Source organism: Festucalex cinctus, chromosome 8 (assembly GCF_051991245.1).
Source record: "Festucalex cinctus isolate MCC-2025b chromosome 8, RoL_Fcin_1.0, whole genome shotgun sequence".
Taxonomy (NCBI): Eukaryota; Metazoa; Chordata; class Actinopteri; order Syngnathiformes; family Syngnathidae; genus Festucalex; species Festucalex cinctus.
In genome coordinates this window covers 27,690,832-27,712,961 of record NC_135418.1, presented here as the reverse complement: position 1 = coordinate 27,712,961, position 22,130 = coordinate 27,690,832, and the positions used below count along the sequence as shown (strand labels likewise).

Below are 22,130 nucleotides of genomic sequence, written 5' to 3'. Positions count from 1 at the left end.
CCAGTTTTCCAGGGATTTTTTCGCACATTTACAGCCATGGTTTTCATGAAAAAACAAAACATATATTTAATCTAGAGTTTTCTGATTTTAAAAATAAAAAAACAAACATCTCACCCCACAAAAAAAAAACTAAAACAAAAAAAACTGGGACTGGGATGGAGGAAGCAAACTATTTCCCAAGGCCAAGTACGTATTGTATTAATTTCAAGGTACAGTACTCATGCTAAAAGATAGCGTATAAGCATGACAAATTGACCATAATTACTGCTACAAAGCCTAATTAATGACAAGAAAAAAAAAATCAGGCTTTTCCTCGAAATGCTGATACGTTTCCTGGTTTTACATGAGCCTTAATCACTTGTACTGAGCTTCCATTGTAAGAATTTGTCCTCAGTTTTTTTTTTTTTTTCGACACAGCACAGCTCTGTTGAATGTTTTCGTTACGTAAGCCGCGACTACATCAGCAGCAGCCACACTTACCAGCCACAACATTCGGCACACCAGCACAATCCAATACGAGAGACGCATCAAAAGAGTCGGGTCAACTTTTGAAGTGGGGGCTGCCGTGATACAAAGTACAGCTGCTTTTAATGTTTGATACACTGATTAATGCTTATCCACCTCATGACAAAGTGATTTCAGTGGGGACATGAAGTCAACATCACCTGCTTAAAGGTTGATTTGAAGAACCGCTACACTACTATTTGGCCAAAGACTTGGGAAAAATATGACAAATAGTGTAGTGGTTCACCCTGCTGATTTTCCCACTCAGTGATCCTCGGTGTAAATGTGAGCGCGTCGCCATGTGCCCTGCGAGTGACTTGCGGCTGTTTCGAGCTAAATCAGCAGCGGAAAGCAGGTCAAACGTAAATGAATGCAGTCTTGTGAGAAAAGAGTGAACTTTTTTTTTTTTTTTTTTTTTTGCTTTGAGGCTTGCCTTTTCATTTCAAACTCTTGAAAGGTATGAAAAAGGACTAAAAGTCAAGTTATGATCGAAATGCTCGCTATCACCGTTGTGTCCAACTTGGCATGATCGAATAATAGTTGCCTGTATATCAAAAGCAGTTGTAGTATGTACACAATCCCCCTCTCAGAGCATTGCGTAACCCTTCCGAGCACACACTGTACTACTCACTAACAAACTAACCTGATTTGACTGCAAATCCTATTAACGTCTCCATAGCAACAGCGTATTGCCATTTATGTAACACAAAATTTATGATTGGGTTGCGTTCCTGGATTTCTGAAAAATCCTCTTGTACCCTCCGCAACAACCTTTGACCTCAAAAAGACACAAGAGCAACAATATGAACCGCTGTTGGGACTAAACTAATCGCTTATTACGCAATTAACCTCATATCATTGGAGCCCATTTAAGCAAATCACGTCACTTTCATTCAGATGAAGAAAGCCAGAATATGTCAAGAAGTATTTGGGCAGCGACTCTTAACAATTACGTAGTTATGGTTTCGTTAAGTTAAGGTGTCATAATCTGACACCATTTACGTACTGTGGAAATGTATAGTACTGGGACATAACTGTAAGACAACCTAATAAAATACTTTATTAAGTATTGAGCATATAGCTACTCTCCGTTTCTGCTTTTATGTGGATCTTGGTTACTCAAAATGTTGAAAAACAAAACAAAAAAACGCTGCTACAAGCTAGCTAGCTAGTAGCTGCTAGCTAGCTAGCTAGTAGCAGCTAGCTAGCTAGGTGGCTGGCTCGCTGGGTGGGTGGGTAGGTAGATGGATGGATGGATGGATGGATGGATGATAGATAGATAGATAGATAGATAGATAGATAGATAGATAGATAGCATATGGAAGAGTGATGACACGTGAGGACACGAAGCGACTCACTTGGCCAACTTCATCTCGATCTGCTGACGGATGGCCTGGCGCTCCTGGTCGCTGCGGACAGGGAAGATGTTGCGGTCCTCCAGCTCCTGCTTGCTCGGTCGGTTTCGGAGCTTCACAGCCAAAAGCTCCTTCCTCATCCTGCGCGGGAGGGTCCCTGGACACACAAAGAGGTAGACAACAAGTTGTCAACAGAATGTTTTTCTTTTTATCACGACACTGTTATTCCCCTATAGGCAGCATTTTTTCAGAAAATCTGTGAAAAACAGGCTAATTAACAGGGGTGTCAAACTCATGTTAGCTCAGGGGCCGCATGGAGGAAAATATATTATCAAGTGGGCCGCATCGGGAAAATAACGGTATATAACTTAAAAACGACTGCCGTCATTTATACGCAGATTTTCGTGGACCAGCCCGAAATTACGGAGCTCAACTGTAATCATATTGTTCCGAAAAATAACACGAATGCAAATGGTATGTGGCACTTTCCGGACGTGTTAAATCGACCTGTTTTGCATATACAGTATACTGTTCCCAGAATGCATTGCGTGGTGCAGTTAATGATGTCATAAGAACGTTAATCCTTGTTATATCTATTTGTGTTACCAGTAATTGAATTTGTGACGTATTTAACACGTTTATGTCGGGGTATGAGTAAAATAATAATAATAATAATAATAATTAAACAACCCGTCGTTTAAGTTGTGTGTAAAATAATGACATCCAGGTCGACGATTCCCCGTACAAAGTTGCATTGCTCATTTGAGGACTGCTTGTGAAATGACAAATTTATTTGTTTTGATTGTGGCCAGCTGATTAATTAGTCCGACATCACAATTTTTTATTTTTTTTACTTTACAAAATCATCTCGCGGGCCGGATTAAACTCATTTGCGGGCCTGATCCGGCCCGCGGGCCGTATGTTTGACACCCCTGGTAATAGGTAGTTGTAAGGTGTATTTACTACTAGCTTGCTAAATTAGCATTTAATTATTTTCAGGCTGACAACGGACCCCTACAGTTGGATTTAATTAATCTCTTTATAATTGCTGACTATAAGTGCACATCCAGAATAATGACTCCAGCCAAAAGAGGGCGCTCTATTCATTTGTCAAAGCCTTGAAGCTCTTTCACTTGCTCCTATCACCTCTACTACACGCAACCAAGAACTGTTTAAATCCGCGAAGAAAAAGGAAATTATAATAAACAATTTAATTTAAGGTAATATCTCCTGTATTGTTCCAGACCAGACTCACATCTGCAAAAGTAGCAGGCATGATTTATTTGTATATTTTAAAGCTAAATTCATAGCAATACACAGTAGTGTACAGTATCTGCATGTGAGGTGCAGGTTTTATTCATGTCCACTTGGGGTCGCCATCCTCACATTCTACACTGTAGTGTTTGTGAGGTTGAACGTGTACCTGCTTCCTGGGTGGAGTTTGCATGTTCTCCCCGTGCCCGCGTGGGTCTTCTCCGGGTACTCCGGTCTCCTCCCACATTCCAAAGACATGCTTGGCAGGTTAATTGGGCGCTCCGAATTGTCCCTAGGTGTGCTTGTGTGTGTGGATGGTTGTTCGTCTCTGTGTGCCCTGCGATTGGCTGGCAACCAGTCCAGGGTGTCCCCCGCCTACTGCCCACAGCCAGCTGAGATAGGCGCCAGCAGCCCCCGCGACCCTTGTGAGGAATAAGCGGTCAAGAAAATGGATGGATGGATGGATGAACGTGTACCTGCCGGCCTGTTGAGTGACATCGAATTTCGTTCCGTTTGTTCAATAATGCATTTTTACCACTTGTCATGTATTCTAATTCGTTCTAACTGGTGGTGGTAGGCTACATTCAATTAGCTAGCAATGTTTACCGTTGACTGCAGTTGTCAAATTAAAGCCGGTTGTACCTTTCAATAAGCACATTGCACTTCGGCTTGTTTTTATTAATTATTATTATTATTATTATTATTATCAAACGATGAACATTTTCTGCTATTTTACACTGTTTCCTTGTGCCTTTGCAGTTGTCAGTGTTGCAAATTAATTAGCAAATAATAATGCGTATACCCACAAAAGGTGAACCGCACTATAGAAAGTGACAACTGTAAATTAATAATTAGCTACGAGCTCAGTAAATCAGATTTCTACAGGGAACTGAATTCATTTGCATAAATTAGTTGCGTGTCTTTTTTTTTTTTTAAATGTAGCGTCAGCCTTTAAGTGCCGCTCTCTTTTCCATTCCAGTTTTGCTTCCTCCCACAGCGTTACGGGTCAAAGCAGTGAGTCACTCTGCATGAAAACCTACAACAGGGGAAGGCAGCAGTTTTTCTTCCACAGCCTCGGGTGGGTTGTAAAGCCCCTCTCCACTGAATACTCGTCTTTAAAATTGCAACAGTGTAAAGTTCTTAACTGACTGACCTTACAACAGTTTATGCAGTCCTCCTTGCATTTAAAAGGACCGTTACATCTTTGATTCTGGAAGCGTGACAGCCTATCCGCACATTTTTCGAGCAAATTAATTTCGATGTAAAACACCTTTGAACGTAAACCGGACGAAAACAGGGACCCCGCTGCATGCTTCTGCGCACTACTGACCCACAACGCGAGTCCAAAAAAAAAAAATGAGGCCGCCGCAACGGATGTTGGCAGGCCGCTGAAACTTAACATGTCCGTCATCGGACGCGCTCGGTGTAAATACTGTAAACATCAGCAAAGGGATTACGCTGCGTCGCCGTCCAATGAGCGTGAGCTGGATTTGTACATTACACGACTGGATTACGGTCAAAGCGCCGTCTGTAGAAAAAGGAGACATACCGGAGATCACAGACTCGTTCCAGCTGTCCTGGTCGTTCAAGTACTCGTCCAGACGTCGGTTCTCCTTGTTCTCGTCAGACTGCTTCTTGGGCTCCGGCTCTCCGGCGGGTTCCCTCTCGGTGCTGGAGGTGCGGGACAGGCGACCATCGAGCCTGCGTTTGGGGGACGGTCGCACCTCCTTCAATTGGAAGCTGAAGTCAAACACAAAACGATGACAACAGGAAGGATTACGAACGAGTACCATTTAAAAAAAATGGACTAGATGTAACTAACTACTGTACATTGTTTTGGGTCCAAAATATAAAACAGCTGATTGGATCAATATTGTGAGTTAATTGTGTTAAAAAGGGAAAGTCAAACGTAAACATTTCTTGACAATAATATATGTGACATCATTAGTCTAAACATGACATTCTTTTTAATACCACATTTGTGGAATCTGAGTAATGCAGAAAAATCCAGCCGTCTTTATCCATCTCAGGGGGGCGGCCATTTTGCCACTTGCTGTCGACTGAAGATGACATCATAGTTGTTCGGGCTCGGGCAACGACCAATCACAGTTGACCTGTTTTCTGAAGCTGAGCTGTGATTGGTTTTTACCGGACACCTGAGTAAATGTGATGTCATATCCACTCGACAGCAAGTGGTAAAATGGCCACCTTCTGATATTGACAAAAACTGCTGGATTTCGCTGCTTAACTCATATTCCACTCATGCAATATTAACCAAAATACCGTATTTAGACTAGTAGAGCTGCATAGAACATGTTATTGTCATTTTTTTTTTTTTTTGACTTCCACTTCAAATTTGTGGATTTGTTCATTTGAGGGCGAGACTGGACAAGGTTGTAAAGGTCGAAGGTCACATAACAAAAGTCATGTTCGACATTTGTATACTGTATTAGAAGTTTAAAGATTATGAGGTCAAACACAGAATATAGTTCAGGTGAATGAGGTCAAAGGTCAAACCAAAACACGTCCCAAATGACGTTTCATGATTTGCATGATTTTGCTAAAGATGCTAAATGCATTTTTGGAAATATATAGGATTGTTCTCCTTATTACTACATTTACTAAATGTGCCTTTTCCACAAAAACTAAAGCAAATGAATCTTAGTGTCTCAAAAAAAATAAATAAATAAATAAAAGCCAGGAAGTAGGGTCAAATTGACGCAATTGGTGCATCAGTCACTTTGATTTTTTTCTTAAACCCAAAAATGGAGAGGGGCATACATAGAGAGAAAATATAATATAAATATAAATAAAATAAAAATTATTAATATTATGTATTTATTATTATTATTATTATTATTATTATTATTATTATTATTATTATTATTATTATTAAAATATCAATAAAATATAATAATTGACTTGATAACATACAACTGCCATTGTCCGGTGTTTATCAATCCTATATGAGCATTCATCAATTATATTTTTTATGTATTACTTACTGTAAATGTGTAAGTGCAATATATACCAGGGGTCACCAACCTTTTTGAACGTGATAGCAACTTCTAGTCTACTGATTAATGGGAAGGGCTGCTTATTTTATACAAATTCTGAAATAACAAATTTGCTCGAACTACCTTTAAAAATATTAGTATAAGTCGCTGTTAATAATTAATGCTATTCATGTTTGTGAAGTCACCGAAAAAATGTCATATGCAACCTGTCCTGTCTGTGTTTGGTGGCCAGCGCCCGGTGCAGTTCCTCGATGATGCAGCTAGGGGGTAGTTGAGAATGGAGTGCGCCCAGGTGGGGGGAACCAGTTGGGGTGGACATGCGGCCTCTCAACAGGGAGCTGTGGGGGTCTTTGGGAAGCGTGAAATTCCTGGGCAAGGTGGCTGGAGATTTCTTCACTCGCACGGGCGGCGCACCTGGGAAGAGGCGCGAGCCAGCGTCAGGTGAACCGAAAGCCCCTTTTGAATATGAATATGTCCGCTCACCATCTAGACTGCCCAGTCTTGTAAGCACTTTGACTTGCAGGTTGGGTCCAGGAGGGGTGCTGGCGCGTCTCTGAGGATGGACCACTTCCTTTTTGCTGTCAGGGATTTCCACTTTTGAACGCTCATCGCAGAGATTTCCGTTTTCACCCTGACTGGGATCGCCCACCGTCTTGCATTCCTCCGTCACATTTTGCACCAATTGTGGCAAAATGAATTCCGGAGTTCCGTTTGAGATGTGTCTGTCGCCACCTAGAGTACAGTTATAGTTACTACATATGTTAACCATGACTCCAATCACTTCTATATAACCTAATGTGCATATTTTTGAAAACAGGAGAACTCAAAGTTAACACGCAAGCACAAGGAGAGGAATTTTAATTTTGAAATTCATTGTTTAGTTTCAGAATATTCAGTATTTCAATATATGTGCAACAAACAACCTACAACATTTTTTTTTATACAGGGAATCTTGAGTTGCGGCGGCGTTCCTTTCCTCCTCTAGCGATGTAACCTGTATTTCGACTTGTTGAATTTCCCCATTAATGTCAACATTTACATCAAAAATAATTTGCATAAACAAAATCTAAAATATATTGAAATTAAAAAAAATAAGACGCTATCCGACTGAAGCCCAAATCTTTGCCGATGTTCGTCGGTGTCTCCTTTCTGCGATATTTTTACGATGTCTAGCTTCGTTTCTATGGTAATTGCTTTTCTTTTGGCTGAACCAACATTGATAGAAGACGGATACTTTCTTCTTTGTGGTCATGATGTGGAATGAAATGAGGGAGAAAAAGCCAAAGATACTCCCACAAGTGCACGAGCGCTAGCACTAGCTTAGGGCTAAATAGCGGAAAAGGGGAAAACGTTGCAGGCTATATGGCGGAAGAGGAGCCAAAATGGCGGACCGGGCGTAACCGTTGTAAGGTCGAAACGCCTTAGGTCGTGTGCGCCTTAACTCGAGGACTCCGTGTATTTGCTTAGATTGAGTTATTTTCTACATGCTATAATTTGTAGTTATTCATGTTTTACAATCCTCATGTCTCACCTGTTAAAGCTTCTAGATTGTGGTCTGGGTCGTCCGTGGTACCGGCCAGCGACTCTAAGGGCTCCTCATCTCTGTCATCTCCATCTGAGTGGTTTGGCGTGTCCTGGTCTTCACTGTTACCTCCACAAGCAAGGTCTGAATCTGCATGCCAAAATGAATTTTCATGCACGCTGACACCATTTGGCAAAACAAACGAACTGCAATAACCTGTAATGGTGTGTGCGTGTGTGTTGTTTTTGCACCTGTCTCCATTTTCCCAGAGTTCTGTTTGAGGGGGTCGTCTCGCTTCTGGCGTACAGCTGCCTTTTTCTCCACCGCTGCAAAAAAGAAACCACTCGTGAAAAGAGCCAAGTGATGGACCCGAACAAACCAAGTGGAAGGTTGAAAATATCGACCATCGCTGATCAGCTACGCTCACCAGTTGAGGGCTTCAGCTTCTCATTTTTCTTTTTCCTCCATTTCCAAGGTTTGAAGATGCGTCCCAGGTTAGCCAGCTTACTGTTGCGCCTTACGGGAGGCGTTCGAACCCCTGAGACCAGGCAGCCAGACTGCAGCCCCCTCTGTTGGTCCATCACATCTTCAAGATAAGAGCAGACGGCGGAGGCTCTAAAATGAGACCCGGGGTAATTTCGTATTCCGATCACTTTGGAAGACAATTGGCTGAGGCCTCGTCATGTGAGAGCCGTGTATGTGGGTCACAGGCGGTACACGTTAAATAGATTCTCGTCTAAATTTGGAGGCGACGCGAAGGATGCGGGGAAAGACAGAGAATTGCGTTGTTTGTGTGAGGCTGGGATGTTCGAAGGCAGAGCTGGAGCTTTCGTTTCAATAGCGTTGAGGAGTGAGCCAGCGCAACTTCTCCTTGCCGGTGTTTACAAAAACAAATCAGCGGCCCTCGCTTTAGGAATTTTTGCTGTAATGTCGACATATTAATTTGACATCATTTGGCTATATTGTTGACATAGTTGCTCAACTTACAGTTGTGCTCATAAGTTGATTTGTCAACTTATGGGCAAGTTTAGCCTTTGTACATGTACAATAACAGAAAAAAGGGTATGCAAACTTATGAGTACATAGAATTTAGCTTCTAAGTTTACATACAAAAAGGGGACGGAAACTTATGAGCATGTATAAAAAAAAAGTGTATGTAAACTTATGAGCAAATACATACAAAAAAGGGTATGTAAACTTATGAGCACATAGAATTGAACTTATAAGTTTACATACAAAAAGGGTACGTAAACTTATGAGCATGTATAAAAAAAAGAGTATGTAAACTTATGAGCACATAGAATTGAACTTATAAGTTTACATACAAAAAGGGTACGTAAATTTATGAGCACGTATTAAAAAAAAAAGAGTATGTAAACTTATGAGCACATAGAATTTAACTTATAAGTTGACATACAAAAAGGGTACGTAAACTTATGAGCACGTATTAAAAAAAAAAAAAAAAGAGTATGTAAACTTATGAGCATTTTGAACTTAACTTATGTATACAAAAGGGATGTAAACTTATGAGCACATAGAATTTAACTTATAAGTTGACATACAAAAAGGGTACGTAAACTTATGAGCACGTATAAAAAAAAAAAAAAAAAGAGTATGTAAACTTATGAGCACTTTGAACTTAACTTATGTATACAAAAGGGATGTAAACTTATGAGCACATACATACAAAAAGGGATGCAAATTTATGAGCACAGAACCTAACTTATCAATTTACAGACAATAAGGGTATGTAAACTTATGAGCACATATATAAAAAGTGTGTAAACTTACGAGCACATACAAAAAAAACGTAGGGTATGTAAACTTATGAGCACTTAGAACTTAACTTATAAGTTTACATACAAAAAGGGTACATAATGGTACATAATCAGGAAGTCGTCCACCCCATCAACAACCCATAGACGATGTAATATCTGTGACCAACTTCCAATTCCTTGCTACATTTGCATGCACTGCTTTTTTTTTTTTCCCAATATAGAGATGAGGCGAGGACAGGCCTTGCGTTTATGATAATGTGACACTAAAGCACGAAATCCGGGTTTGCTGAGGATGATTCTGGAGATAAAACGTATATTAGCACTTCACATGAGCCACAATGCTGTTCGAGGCAGATCACCAACGGTTGAGTACGTAAAGAGGATCAATCACGCTGATGGACACCCGAGTTGATTGAGACCACTTCTGTGGCGCTGCAATGAACACCAGCAGGGGAACAAAGTTCCTTGGAGAACGGACAGAAATAGGCCCTCCCACACAGTCTGGCTCTGACAACATGCTGACACCTCGGGGAGCTCACAGCTGAGTCGTGGGCTGCGCATGTATCGCTCCATGAATTCTTCACTTCTCTGTCGGTAACTTCGGAATCCACAAAACCTGCTCACTCGTCCCCGAAGAAATCAAGAAAGCAAATACGCTTTGCGTCCCCGGCCGACAAAGAAGACTTGCAGCATGGCGGGAGTTAGCAATCAAGGCTACACAAGCAGCATGTTATCCAACTTGAAAATGAGAAAAATACGGAAGTGCAAAACGCAAAAACAAAAAAACTAAACATGACTGCAAATCCAAAAACACAAACCGGAGAAAAAAAACAAAAACAAAAAAAACACCACAGCAAAACAAAAAACACGAAAAAGTAATCACAAACACAAAGTAGAAAACACAAACACACACACACACAAAAAAAGGTAATGGCAAAAAAAAAAAAAGTAATCCCAAAAACAAATCAAAAAACACAAACAAAAAACACAACAAAAAAAGTCAAATGTAACACAAATGAAAAAAAACACAAAATACGAAACAAAACAAAAAATAATCACAATTACAAATAAAAAAACAAAAACAAAACAAACACAAAAACCGGAGCAACTCAACAAAAAGTTTACCGCAAACACAAAACGATAACCGCAACATTTTACTAATGGAAGTAGTTAAATAAATACATAAATAACTTTATAGACTAACTATTTTGTTCATTTGAACAAAACAGTATACAAAACATGTAGAAGTTTTGAATCTAAACTATGTATATAACATCAACAACAAACTCCATCGGAAACGTGTTTAGTTTTTTGCACTTCAGGGCCACCGTAAAAAAAATAAAATCAAAAAAATGCATTTGATGGAAGCTGCATGCAAGCAAACTGACTCAATTCCAGCTGTTCTATCCCCCTACCGAGGCATAACGTTGGCCGCATTTAAGAACTCACAAGACTCGTACACGCGTGATTAAAAACGTACAATCAACCACCACCAATCATCTCAAATAACGAACTCTCAACGCTGCTTGACCGGCAACACGATCCGAAGCAGGTCGACGGCCCTGCGAGTAACGTCTGCCTCCCCATATGATGCGATGAGGAATTGAGGTCAAGCGTGCAGCAGCTATTACGGGTCAGGCTGCCGTTGCCATGGTTACCACGCTGGATGCTGCAGAAAAAAAAAAAAAAAAAAAAGGCCCTGGAAGGCAGAGAATCACCACAGCATGAGGAATCGGGAGTTGCTGGGCGGATGGGAAGGCTGTTGCCACACAGAAGGGACAGAAAGCCGCAGCCAATCACAGAGCAGCATATTATAATGCATAATGTAAGCCGCTGTATTTTTAATTGGCAACTTTTCTTGAAATATTTATTTGGAACTGGTGAGGTGCTTGCTTGTATTTTTTTTTTCCCTGTGAGCACGCAGAGGACGCCATTCAAGAAATAGAACATTTGTACTTCTACTGTATTTGTATATCCATCATGCACGCTTACTTGAACCTGCATTCAGTGGTTCTCAATTGTTGGCCAAATCACTAAGCACATTTTTTTTTAGTAAGGGCATGCATCCGTGATATAAAAAAAAAACATGATGAGATTTATGGCAAAGTATTACATATGGCGACAATATTGATACTTTTTTGCGCATTACACCCAACATGAACCTGTTGTGATGAATAAATGAAGTAAAATAACGATATAAATATCAGTATATAGAACGATATAGTCTGAAAATGACACTCACGTGTAAAAAAAAAAAAAAAAAAACACTGCTGCAGCGCTCTCTATCCTCTTTGGGCTGCGGGTAGTCGCGACATGTAATTCCACATGCAGTTTCCGAAAGTCAGCGGATGAATGAAGGGATACAGTAAAGCTGAGACGCGTGGAAAGCTGCTTTCACCGCGATGGGGGTGGTCGGAATCAGGCGTGAGTAAAAGCAGGGGGGGGGGGGGGGGGGTCGCTCCATGTGGACTCCGCCCCGCCCCGCCGAACGGGAGGAGGAGAGCAACAAACACGAACTCACGCGACACACTGCGAGCACTGTTCAAGCGCTCATCTCCTATTTTGCACACTTACTTTTCAAATCCAACAACAACGTGGGCAAAATATACGAGACAGACCTATCAATCAATTAATAAAATATAGAGGAGGTCTGCACTATGATTCCATTTCAGAATGGTCCTTGTGTGTGCAATTGCAAAGATTTCTGCTCGACAGGTAAGTGGATCACCTCTTAATTATATATATTTTATTTTTTTTATTGTTTGTTCAAAAAGACGACATGGTGTTTGAGTGGTTAGTCCGTCTGCCTCCCAGTACTGAGTACGAATTTTACTATGGATGGGCGAGTACCGAAACCAGGTATCGGTATCGGTATCGGTATCGGGCCGATACCAGCCTTTTTTCAAGTACTCGAGTACTCGTGACGCAGACGAGTACAAGCAACCGATGGCAGAGGGGGAAGACGTTAAGTGAGTCCTCTGGTATCGGCAGTTGGTATCGGTCTGAAAAAAAGTGGTATCGAACATCCCTAGATTTCACGATATCCAAACATCACGATACAATATTATCACGATATTGTGGGGAGGTTGTCGATACTAATAAAGGTCACAATATTTAAAAAAAATATATATATATATATATATATATATATATATATATATATATATATATATATATATATATATATATATATATATATATATATGAGCTCATACTTAAAAAAACAAAACAAAATTTTGCTTTTGTAAATTACAGCAACGTATATAAACAACCTACAATCTCTAATAAGACTTAATATTGAGGCACTTACTTGCTAATGCACACACATATTGAGTTCCTCCACATATTGACTCGGTTCACAAGCATATGACCATTAGCATAGCTTTTAAACATAGAAGGCCAAAACATCACTAATGAAAATTAAATTGCACTAATAAATTAGCCACCAGAGGGTGCTAGAACTGCACAAATGGAAATCAACCCTGACTTCTGAAATCGATGCGTTCCTTTTAAATATTGCAAACTTGACGACGACGACGATATTGTGGCAGTTTTAATATCACGATATTTCCCATATCGTTACATCCCTAATACTGAGGACGTGGGCTCCGGCCTTCCTGGGTGGAGTTTGCATGTTCTCCCCGTGCCCGCGTGGGTCTTCTCCGGGTACTCCGTCTCCTCCCACATTCCAAAGACATGCATGACAGATAATTGGGTGCTCCAAATTGTCCCTAGGTGTGCTTGTGCGCGTGGATGGTTGTTCGTCTCTGTGTGCCCTGCGATTGGTTGGCAACCTGTTCAGGGTGTGCCCCGCCTACTGCTCGAAGCCAGCTGGGATAGGCTCCAGCACCCCCCGCGACCCTTGTGAGGAGCAAGCGGTTAAGAAAATGGATGGATGGATGTTTGTTCAAAAAGAAAAAATAAATCAAACCGACAACATTTAGGGCTCTACGTTATGACACAAGTCTGAATCTGTGCAGGGGCGGGCTAGACTGGGTTTTGGTATTTTCGCAGATGCACAGTTTGCCGCAGTTAAAAGCAGGTGTTTGGGTGTGACCACAGCTTACTTGATTTGCCACTAATTGAAGCCACTCCTCTTTCCTCTTTCCGCCCACCATGGCCTTGAGTGGTCTGCTAATAGGACAAAACGAGCCTTGAGTGAGCATGAAAATCAAGTTGCGCCTGTTATTACGCTTGACTGCAGCTGTGCCGTCTTCGAATATAGAGCCCAGAGTGTTATCGTAACACTCCATTACAATAAATCATGCTACCAATGTAGCGGGCGTGGCTAACGTTGGATTGATTACAATGCATGTTATTATGTACAGTGCACATTTTGTGCACGCTAGCTAGCAAGGGACAGATTCGAGGGAGGGGAAAGAGTCGTGAAGTCAGGCTACGTTCAAACATTGCTAGCAATTCTAAGTTAGCTAGTTAGTTCTCTTTGACGTCAAACGGACGGCCCCGTATCGTAGCGCGACGAGAGATTGTGAAGGCGTATCTAATGGCTGTGGTCGGTGATCGTTTTTAAACGATCCTGCCGCGTCCGCGCGCGCACCTAAATGATCAATTATTCAGACAGCATTACCAGACGTGTAAACAAAAGCGTTGCGGTTGCTTATCGATCTTCGCGAGGGCCACTCAAAACATTAACAGCGGGGAAGCTGAGTACATCACGGATGATAAAAGTCAATGGCGGGATTTCTCCTCTGGGATATACAAGCAGTAAGCAAAGAACATAAACAAAGCCGCGGCCACGCATTTCATTCAATATTCACAAGGCTTGATTTAAAACAGTGTGCTAAATGTCAACAAGAATTGACAACAGGTTCGTGAAAACCTGATGAAGGCTCTATGAATAAGAACAATAAACACTATGACGCTAATCCAACAGCCATCCATTTTCTATACTGCTTGTCCAAACTGACTTTGAGCAAAAGGCTATTCACTACATTTTAGGTTTACAAAACTAACTAAAATAAAAATATAATTATAGCAAACATGTCCTTCGTTTTAGTCTTTGGTAATTAATTTAATGCATGAGCCTTTGGGGATGATTTTAAATGTGACTTTTAGTAGATTTATTTTGATATAAACTGGAATAATGACCCATGTTTTTTTTGTTTTTTTTTTAATGTTGCGAATGAGTAATACACATGGATGGATGGATGGATGGATGGATGGATGGATGGATGGATGATAATGGATGGATGGATGGATGGATGGATGGATGATAATGGATGGATGGATGGATGGATGATAATGGATGGCTAGATGAATAATGGATGGATGGATGGATGGATGGATGGATGGATGGATGGATGGATGGATGGATGGATGGATGGATGGATGGATGATAATGGATGGATAGATGAATAATGGATGGATGGATGGATGGATGGATGGATGGATGGATGGATGGATGGATGGATGGATGGATGGATGGATGATAATGGATGGATAGATGAATAATGGATGGATGGATGGATGGATGGATGGATGGATGATAATGGATGGATAGATGAATAATGGATGGATGGATGGATGGATGGATGGATGGATGGATGGATGGATGGATGGATGAATAATGGATGGATGGATGGATGGATGATAATGGATGGATGGATGGATGGATGGATGGATGGATGGATGGATGGATGGATGGATGGATGGATGGATGGATGGATGGATGGATGAATAATGGATGGATGGATGGATGGATGGATGGATTTTCCTGTGGAATTCTGTTTATTTTCTAGCTACATGAAACGATCTCAATAAATTCACTTTTCTTCCAAGAAACGCAAGATGATCCGCACCAAATAAGTGCTAGCAATATAGTAACTCAAAACAGAAAATTACAGAAGGATTGCGGACATTTTACTGCTGCCTGTATTATCTTCTACAGTACACCCTCCCCTTGCGCAAGTCATTAGCGCCAGATGAAATTTGCTGCAGTTCTTCTGTTGGCTCTCTGTGAAGTTGATTTACACTTAACAGAGTGATGCATCGCAGGGCGATCCTGCCAGTTTCACATTATGTAACCAAGACAGCCCTCACAAAAGTGTCAAGTGCTGGATTCAAAATGGAGGGCAGTGAGAGAACACTTGAACATCTTCTCTGTCTTTGGGCAGACAGAAGCGAACCTTGTATACGTGTATAAATTATATTGTAATCCACTTTCTGCGCTCCTCAGATTATGCTTGTATACTTTTACTTTTTTCAGCCTGACAGATTTCAACCTTCTGTTTGAGACTCATTGACGGCGAATTGGACCAATTTGAAGCCATTTATGCAGTTTGCTGAGGTGCAAATGTCAGGGAAACCTCCAGATCAACAAAATGTGTGTTGATTGCACAAATTGCGAGAAAACACAAACGTCAGTTTGTGGCATTTAACCGCTTGCAGCGTATTCTGAAACAAAATGTCCGGTTAGTGGAACAAACGCGACAGCTCACGTTTTAGAAGGCCAAGTGCTCACTGCCTCCTGCGTGCCATTTAAATCGCCATGGAAACAACCAAATACACAAGGAGCACTCTCATCAGTTTCAACTCAATTCATGCCATATGCGATTGTGGATTTGCTCCCAATCTATAAATCATGCCACCAAAAATAAAACAAGGATCAATGGCTGATTTACATTATATTGATTTACTGTACTTGTGTGCATAAATCATCATGACTCATGTGGTCGTACATCCATATTGGTGTTGTGGGAGGAAAAGAAGTTTAAATAGATGAAAAATCTGTTCTGCTGGGGAAACAGATGGCCTGCTAATAATCATTAAATGTGGGTTTGATCTGCAACTTCGTGCATTCCAGGGTCACTACAAGAGGAAATCAGTCCAGTTTTGACTGGATGGTCTCATCTCATTTTGGACTACACTTGTATTTGTCTATAAATTATAATGATATACTGCTATAGCTACTGCGAATTGCATCATCGAAGCGGGGTGATGCCGGGGAGAACGTGACGCACGTTCTCCACTGAGACTGATACGATGCAGGCGATGTGTCGACGAGCTGCAAATGATCCTTGACATAAAGTCAACATTTCCTCACCAAGATGCTAATGAACGAGCTAGCTAATAAACCTTACCCTTCGCTTCCTTACCTGCTTGGTGCGCCTCACCCAGGCGGACCTCGGTGGTGCTGCTCGGGTCACTCTGAGATCTCAATCGCTGTAAGACGCAATCATCTCCCTGCAGGCAGTCCGACGATGCCATGATCAGGAGAATAATCGCAAAAGGTGAAGCCCGCCAAAGTGGCGCAAGACGACGTGATAATGCAGCTGGACCGGTGCGATGCTGCGGCTTCTGGTCCTTTGCTGCATGGGAGAAGCAGCAGCGCGGAGGAAAGTCATCACTGACGCGCGTCGCATATCATGCCGCCTTCAAGTGACACTCGTACACCCGCAGCTGCTTGACTAATTATTTTTTCCCCCAACAATATTCCCCCATTCGGTCCAGACAAGCTAGTATAGGACAGAATTGTTTTCTTATAGCAAAATCTACACTTTGTGGAGGTCTCATATGAGGGCCTCCGACGAACTATATCATAATCTCATATTTGCTGACATTGTAAATGATATTTTAACTCATTCTAGTCCATGCTTACATTGCATTATTAAGAGGGCCTATTTGACAGTGAAAACCATCAAATGTATTGCATACATGTACACGCGCACGCGCTGCGGTAGTTAAATGGCTCAAGTTGAGTTTCGCGAGGGCGAATTAAGGTTGGCTTGCCCCGCCAAAACCCGGCCACTGCATCCCGGTACCAAGATCGAATGTGTTGCGTCAGGATCAGAAAGGGCACCCGTGGAGTTCAACATAAAATAAACATAAAAAAACAACAACATACCGTGCCAATTTGACAAAACAAAAATCATGCGAATGAGTAGCTACAGCGACCCCTGGTGGGATAAGACAAAAGTCACAACACATTTCACCTGTGTTTTATTTTAAATTGTTAAATTAACAGCAAATTAAATTTGAATATGTAGTTTTTATTTTTTGGGGCAAGTTAATATTTAAGTACAGTATAGGCTAGTTTTAGAGGAGTAGGTGCGATGCCTCACAAGTCATGAACTTCACGTCATATTTATATACATATACGGAATGTTTACATGTCATTTATAGTACGTGAACTGGATAGACGCATGCAAGGATTCACCACGAGCCTATTGGGACGCAGCCAATGTTCCCCGGGTCCTGCCTTTCGACAAGCGGAAGTTACGTAACATGGCGGAAGAAAAAGTTGATCGTTCCTCTGCTACGGATTCTACAACAAAGGCAATTTTAAAACAGTTATCAGAAGATGAAAACTCAAACTCTGGGAGTCCTGCGCCGAAATACAGCCAAGACCTTAGAAGCGTTCTTGTTACCAGCGTTTTAAACGTGGAGAAGCTCGACGTAGACCTGTACAGGTAGACCATGCAGTACTGTGGACCAGTACGTCATACGTTGACAGCGCTCGATTCAATCCGATTTCAAAATGTTTTTTTTTTTTTTTTTTAATGATGTGTTAATGTGTTACTGGAGCCAGTTTGACTAATCCAGTTTTCTGGCTTAAGCACACCGTTTGGTGTGTCTGTTTCTATGACGACCGGAAGTAAACATGCCACCTTCAAAGTTCTGCATGCATAAAGTCCATTCAGCGCACTATACTGAATAAAACCTCAAACGGCTTGCCATAAAGCATGTGAAATTGCTTTACCATATTTCAGTTGTGGTTCTTTTATTTTATTTTTTATTTTTTCCTCAGGGGGACACATCACTGGGTGCCCCGTACTCAGCGTCTATTTGGGGGACAAATCATCGGTCAAGCCCTTGTTTCTGCTGCCAAATCTGTCGGTGATCATCTTTATGCCCACTCATTACACTGCTACTTTGTGCGAGCAGGTATGATGTAGCCTGATATTAAAGCGCAAAGTATATTAGAATTGAAAATGTGGTTCACATACAAAAGCGTATGTCTTCACCTGCGAGCAAGTTTATACATATAACATAATGGTAATGACTTGGAATTAAAGCAGCAATGTTCATATAATAGAGTCCCATATGAAAGTATAAACAAACTGTGTCCCACACGTCATTTTCACTCAGAAATCCAAACCGAAATGTAGTTAAAGGGTCTCCCACGTAAGCATGCAATGGAATACTTTCTCTTCCGTGAAAGTTTCTCATCTTAACTCATTCATTCCCAGCCATTTTCACAGAAGCAGTCCCGTTCGCTCCCGGCTGTTTTACTGGATTTTGACTGACTTTGCGAGGTCCGCAGAATGTTTTGTTCTGTTGCTATAAAAACATATCAGTTTCCATTTTTCATCATTATTCACAAACCTGTTGAAAACACTGGCAAAAATAGCTTGTTGCAAATGGCCCTGGCTGATCCATTATACTATTCTGCCACCTGCTGGCCGTTTTTTGCAATAACTACCATTGCTTTAAATGACCTCTTCATGTCAGAAGCTCTATCTTTTGCTTTAGCATAAAAAAAAATAAAAAATAAAAAAACAGAAAAAGAAAAAACAGAAGAAAAAAAACTTATAAATATGTTTTTGGGAGTGAAGAACAAAGTATTGAAAAACGTATTTAAAGGTCTTTGGGTTTGAATGAGTTAATGACTGAGAAACATTTCATTTTTTTTCACCATGTCATTTTTGGGGCTCTGTACTGAACGCATGGCTTTTTGTTTTGGTTTGTTTTCTATTCTGTATTCAATTGACATGACATCGTCTCGTGTTTTACATTAGGAGATCCCGAGGTTCCAGTATTGTATCAGGTTGACCGCACAAGGGACGGTCGCAGTTTTACCGTGCGCTCCGTGAAGGCCATCCAGCATGGACAGCCTATACTGATCTGCCAAGCCTCCTTCCAAATGTTACAGCCAAGCCCGTTGCAACACCAGTTCACGATGCCGGTGGTCCCAATGCCTGAAGAGCTCTGTACCGTAGAGGAACTCATCCAGCTATACCTCAGGTAGGAAACTTTATCATTGAAATCCACCATTCATATGTGGCAGGAAAAAAAAAAGCTGCGAGTATATTAGAATGGAAAAGATGGAGGTGGCTGTTACTGTAATTTTCCCAACTATTTTGCTAGCATTAAATTGCATTAAATGTCGAGTTTGCAAGCAGCTACATTGCTAGCATAACATGTTCAAGATTATGTTATCAGTTTTATGCTGTATTTTTATTTTTTATTTTTTTTAATGTACAAGCAATTCCGATTGGCTAGTTTGCGTCGCTGTGTGCTAAATTCAGAAATAATTAAAAATTAAATTAGAGGACTTAAGATGGAGGCCAAAGAGTGAAGTTTTAAAAAAAAAATTTTTTTAAACTCTACCTTTTAAAAGAAGAACAACTCAAAACAAGACAATATTTGAATTAGAATGATTTGAGTACCTGCAATTTGACATGAAAATTGGTTTCATTTATTTGTCCAATTGACTCTTGCAGTAAACCGGGCCTGGCTGAAAATTTAAAACAGAGCCTCAACAAACTGCTGGCAATTGAAGTCCCGATTGAGATCAAGCCGGTCAACCCTCCACAGTTTTACAGGCTTGCGGAAGAGCCAAAGAAACTATATTGGGTGCGAGCCAAAGGATTCATTGGTAAAGTTGTCTTTAATCGCTTTGACGTTGATCGTTTATGTTCAGTGAATTTCAAAAAGGAACACTTTGTGTTTTTTTATTTTTTTATTTATTTTTTTGCACAGGCGAAGGCAACGTGAAGTTGCATTGCTGCGTGGCTGCATATGTGTCGGATTTTGCCTTTCTGGCGACTGCAATATTGCCTTACCCGAACTACAGGGTCAAGTTCTCAGCCTCCCTGGACCACGCCATGTGGTTCCACAACACGTTCCGCAGTGATGAGTGGATGTTGTACGAGTGTGAGAGCCCGTGGGCAGGTTGGCATCTTCGTCACTGACCAATATTTCAACAACTTCGTAAAATAATCACCAGTCTTTTTTTTTTTTTTTTTTTTTTTTTTTTCAGATTTTTCAGGAACACAAAAAAAATATTTAGGCAAAAAGTAATAATTTTTGCAACAAAAAAAAAGACTTATGCAATTATTTTAACAGTGAAAATTTGTGATTGTTTGTCGTGTTAATTTTATCCACCATTTTTAATTTAGTCTCAGTTTTAGTCCAGTTTCAATCAAACTTGTTCATTTTTAATCATAGTTAGTCAACTAGGGCTGCGCAATCAATCGAAATTCAATTACAATTTCAATTACTACACTCCACAATTAAAACAAATTGGCATAATCGTAAAACAAAAATAAATAAATGATTAATACTAATTTTGAGTTGTTTAAATTGTTTTTATTTTACAATGACTAATTGAATCAATCTTGGCAAGGAACTTGCATAATTAGTTAGCTTTTCGAATAAATTTGAGTTTCTTGTTTTGTACCAGAAAAACAAATGATTGTTTAGTTTATTCATTTTTTCCTTTCGGACACATTACAGTTTACATCAATCACATCACATCATTTGCAACATTGACATCCGAAAGAAGGGCTGACGGGTAGAAGCCGAAGCTTATTCGAGACCCGTCCCCCATATTGTCATCATCGTGATTTCAATTATTACCTAATTAATCGTGATTAATAGTTCGGCATAATCCAGCAGCCCTATAGTCGACCTCATCTCGTTTTTATTTAGTCCATTTTTAGTCGACTATAAATCTAGCACATCATTTTCGTCTCGTCTTCATTCGTTCAAAAATATATTCTGATTTAGTCTCAAGTTATTGTTTATTAATGAGGGTTGACGAAAAATGTGTGTTGACGAAATTTTTGTTTTGTTTCCGTTGACGAAGTTTACACTAGTTGGTTGCTAAAAAAAACAAAACAAAACAAAAAAGTCAAACTATACATAAGATATGTTTTATTGCTTTCGAACTAATGTACATTTTTTTCCACATTTGATCACATAGGGGGCAGCAGAGGGCTGGTCCAAGGCCGACTGTGGCGAAGAGATGGGGTGCTGGCTGCCTCCTGTTCACAGGAAGGGGTCTTGAGAATCAAGGAGGTTCCCGAGTCCAGCAAACTATAAGCACCTCAATTTGTTTCCATGTTATTAAATGCGGGTAATTTATTGAAAATATATTTGTCATTTACTGTATATGAGGCACTACTGCAAAATAAAATAGTTCAGTGGCTCCCAACTGCTAAAACTGGACCAAATGGGATGTCTTTTAGATAATGCATTTGATCCTATTTCAGCAGTTTTTCTTTTGGCACCCGGTAATCGATAACCGTTCTTGTTTTATGAGGTTTTGAAATTCTGAAAGATCTTTAGAAGTGCTGAAAATGCGTGGCTTTGCCAATTCAATGCGAGTGTTCAGGACAATAACCTTGAGAGATTATGTCCTCAGTTGAAGAGGAGTTATGTTCTATTTTAAATATTACCAGTGTCCCAAAGACGTATTTATACGTTTTTGTTTTTATGCTCGAGCATACAGAAGGCTTTGATGCAGCCTCTGAACTGAAGATAAGTTGACGTGGTGATAGTTATTACAAAAACGGCCAGCAGGTGGCAGCAGAGTCTAAGAGATCAACCAGGGCCATGTTGCCACACGCTGTTTTTCCCCCCACACAGATTTGTGAATAATGATGAAACTTAGCTATCTTCTAATGCTAATTGCTGCAAAACAAACTAATTTTTCCCTCTGATGAATCAAATCAAA

At 40.5% G+C, this 22,130-nt stretch overlaps 2 protein-coding genes across 3 annotated transcripts in view; one reads left to right on the top strand and one right to left on the bottom strand.

Moving 5' to 3' along the window:
* phactr3b (phosphatase and actin regulator 3b) overlaps positions 1-16,815 on the bottom strand; it is a 28,812-nt gene extending 11,997 nt beyond the window's left edge. The window contains exons 1-8 of one of the 2 annotated variants that reach the window (XM_077529519.1): positions 16,546-16,815; positions 8,080-8,238; positions 7,904-7,978; positions 7,662-7,802; positions 6,614-6,862; positions 6,337-6,544; positions 4,663-4,853; positions 1,863-2,016 (exon numbers count right to left, since the gene is read on the bottom strand). In XM_077529519.1, the coding sequence (XP_077385645.1) occupies positions 1,863-2,016; positions 4,663-4,853; positions 6,337-6,544; positions 6,614-6,862; positions 7,662-7,802; positions 7,904-7,978; positions 8,080-8,238; positions 16,546-16,657 (1,289 nt within the window). In that variant the 5' untranslated portion in view covers positions 16,658-16,815. Of the gene's footprint in view, positions 1-1,862; positions 2,017-4,662; positions 4,854-6,336; positions 6,545-6,613; positions 6,863-7,661; positions 7,803-7,903; positions 7,979-8,079; positions 8,239-11,672; positions 11,849-16,545 lie in introns of those variants that run through there. The other variant, XM_077529520.1, reaches the window with a different exon arrangement.
* Positions 16,816-17,591: 776 nt separating this feature from the next.
* Positions 17,592-22,074, top strand: acot8 (acyl-CoA thioesterase 8). The gene is made up of 6 exons (XM_077529521.1): positions 17,592-17,859; positions 18,198-18,334; positions 19,189-19,414; positions 19,894-20,048; positions 20,153-20,344; positions 21,378-22,074. The coding sequence occupies exons 1-6, from the start codon at positions 17,675-17,677 to the stop codon at positions 21,494-21,496; spliced, it is 1,014 nt and encodes a 337-aa protein (XP_077385647.1). The 5' UTR covers positions 17,592-17,674; the 3' UTR covers positions 21,497-22,074.
* Positions 22,075-22,130: the final 56 nt, after the last annotated feature.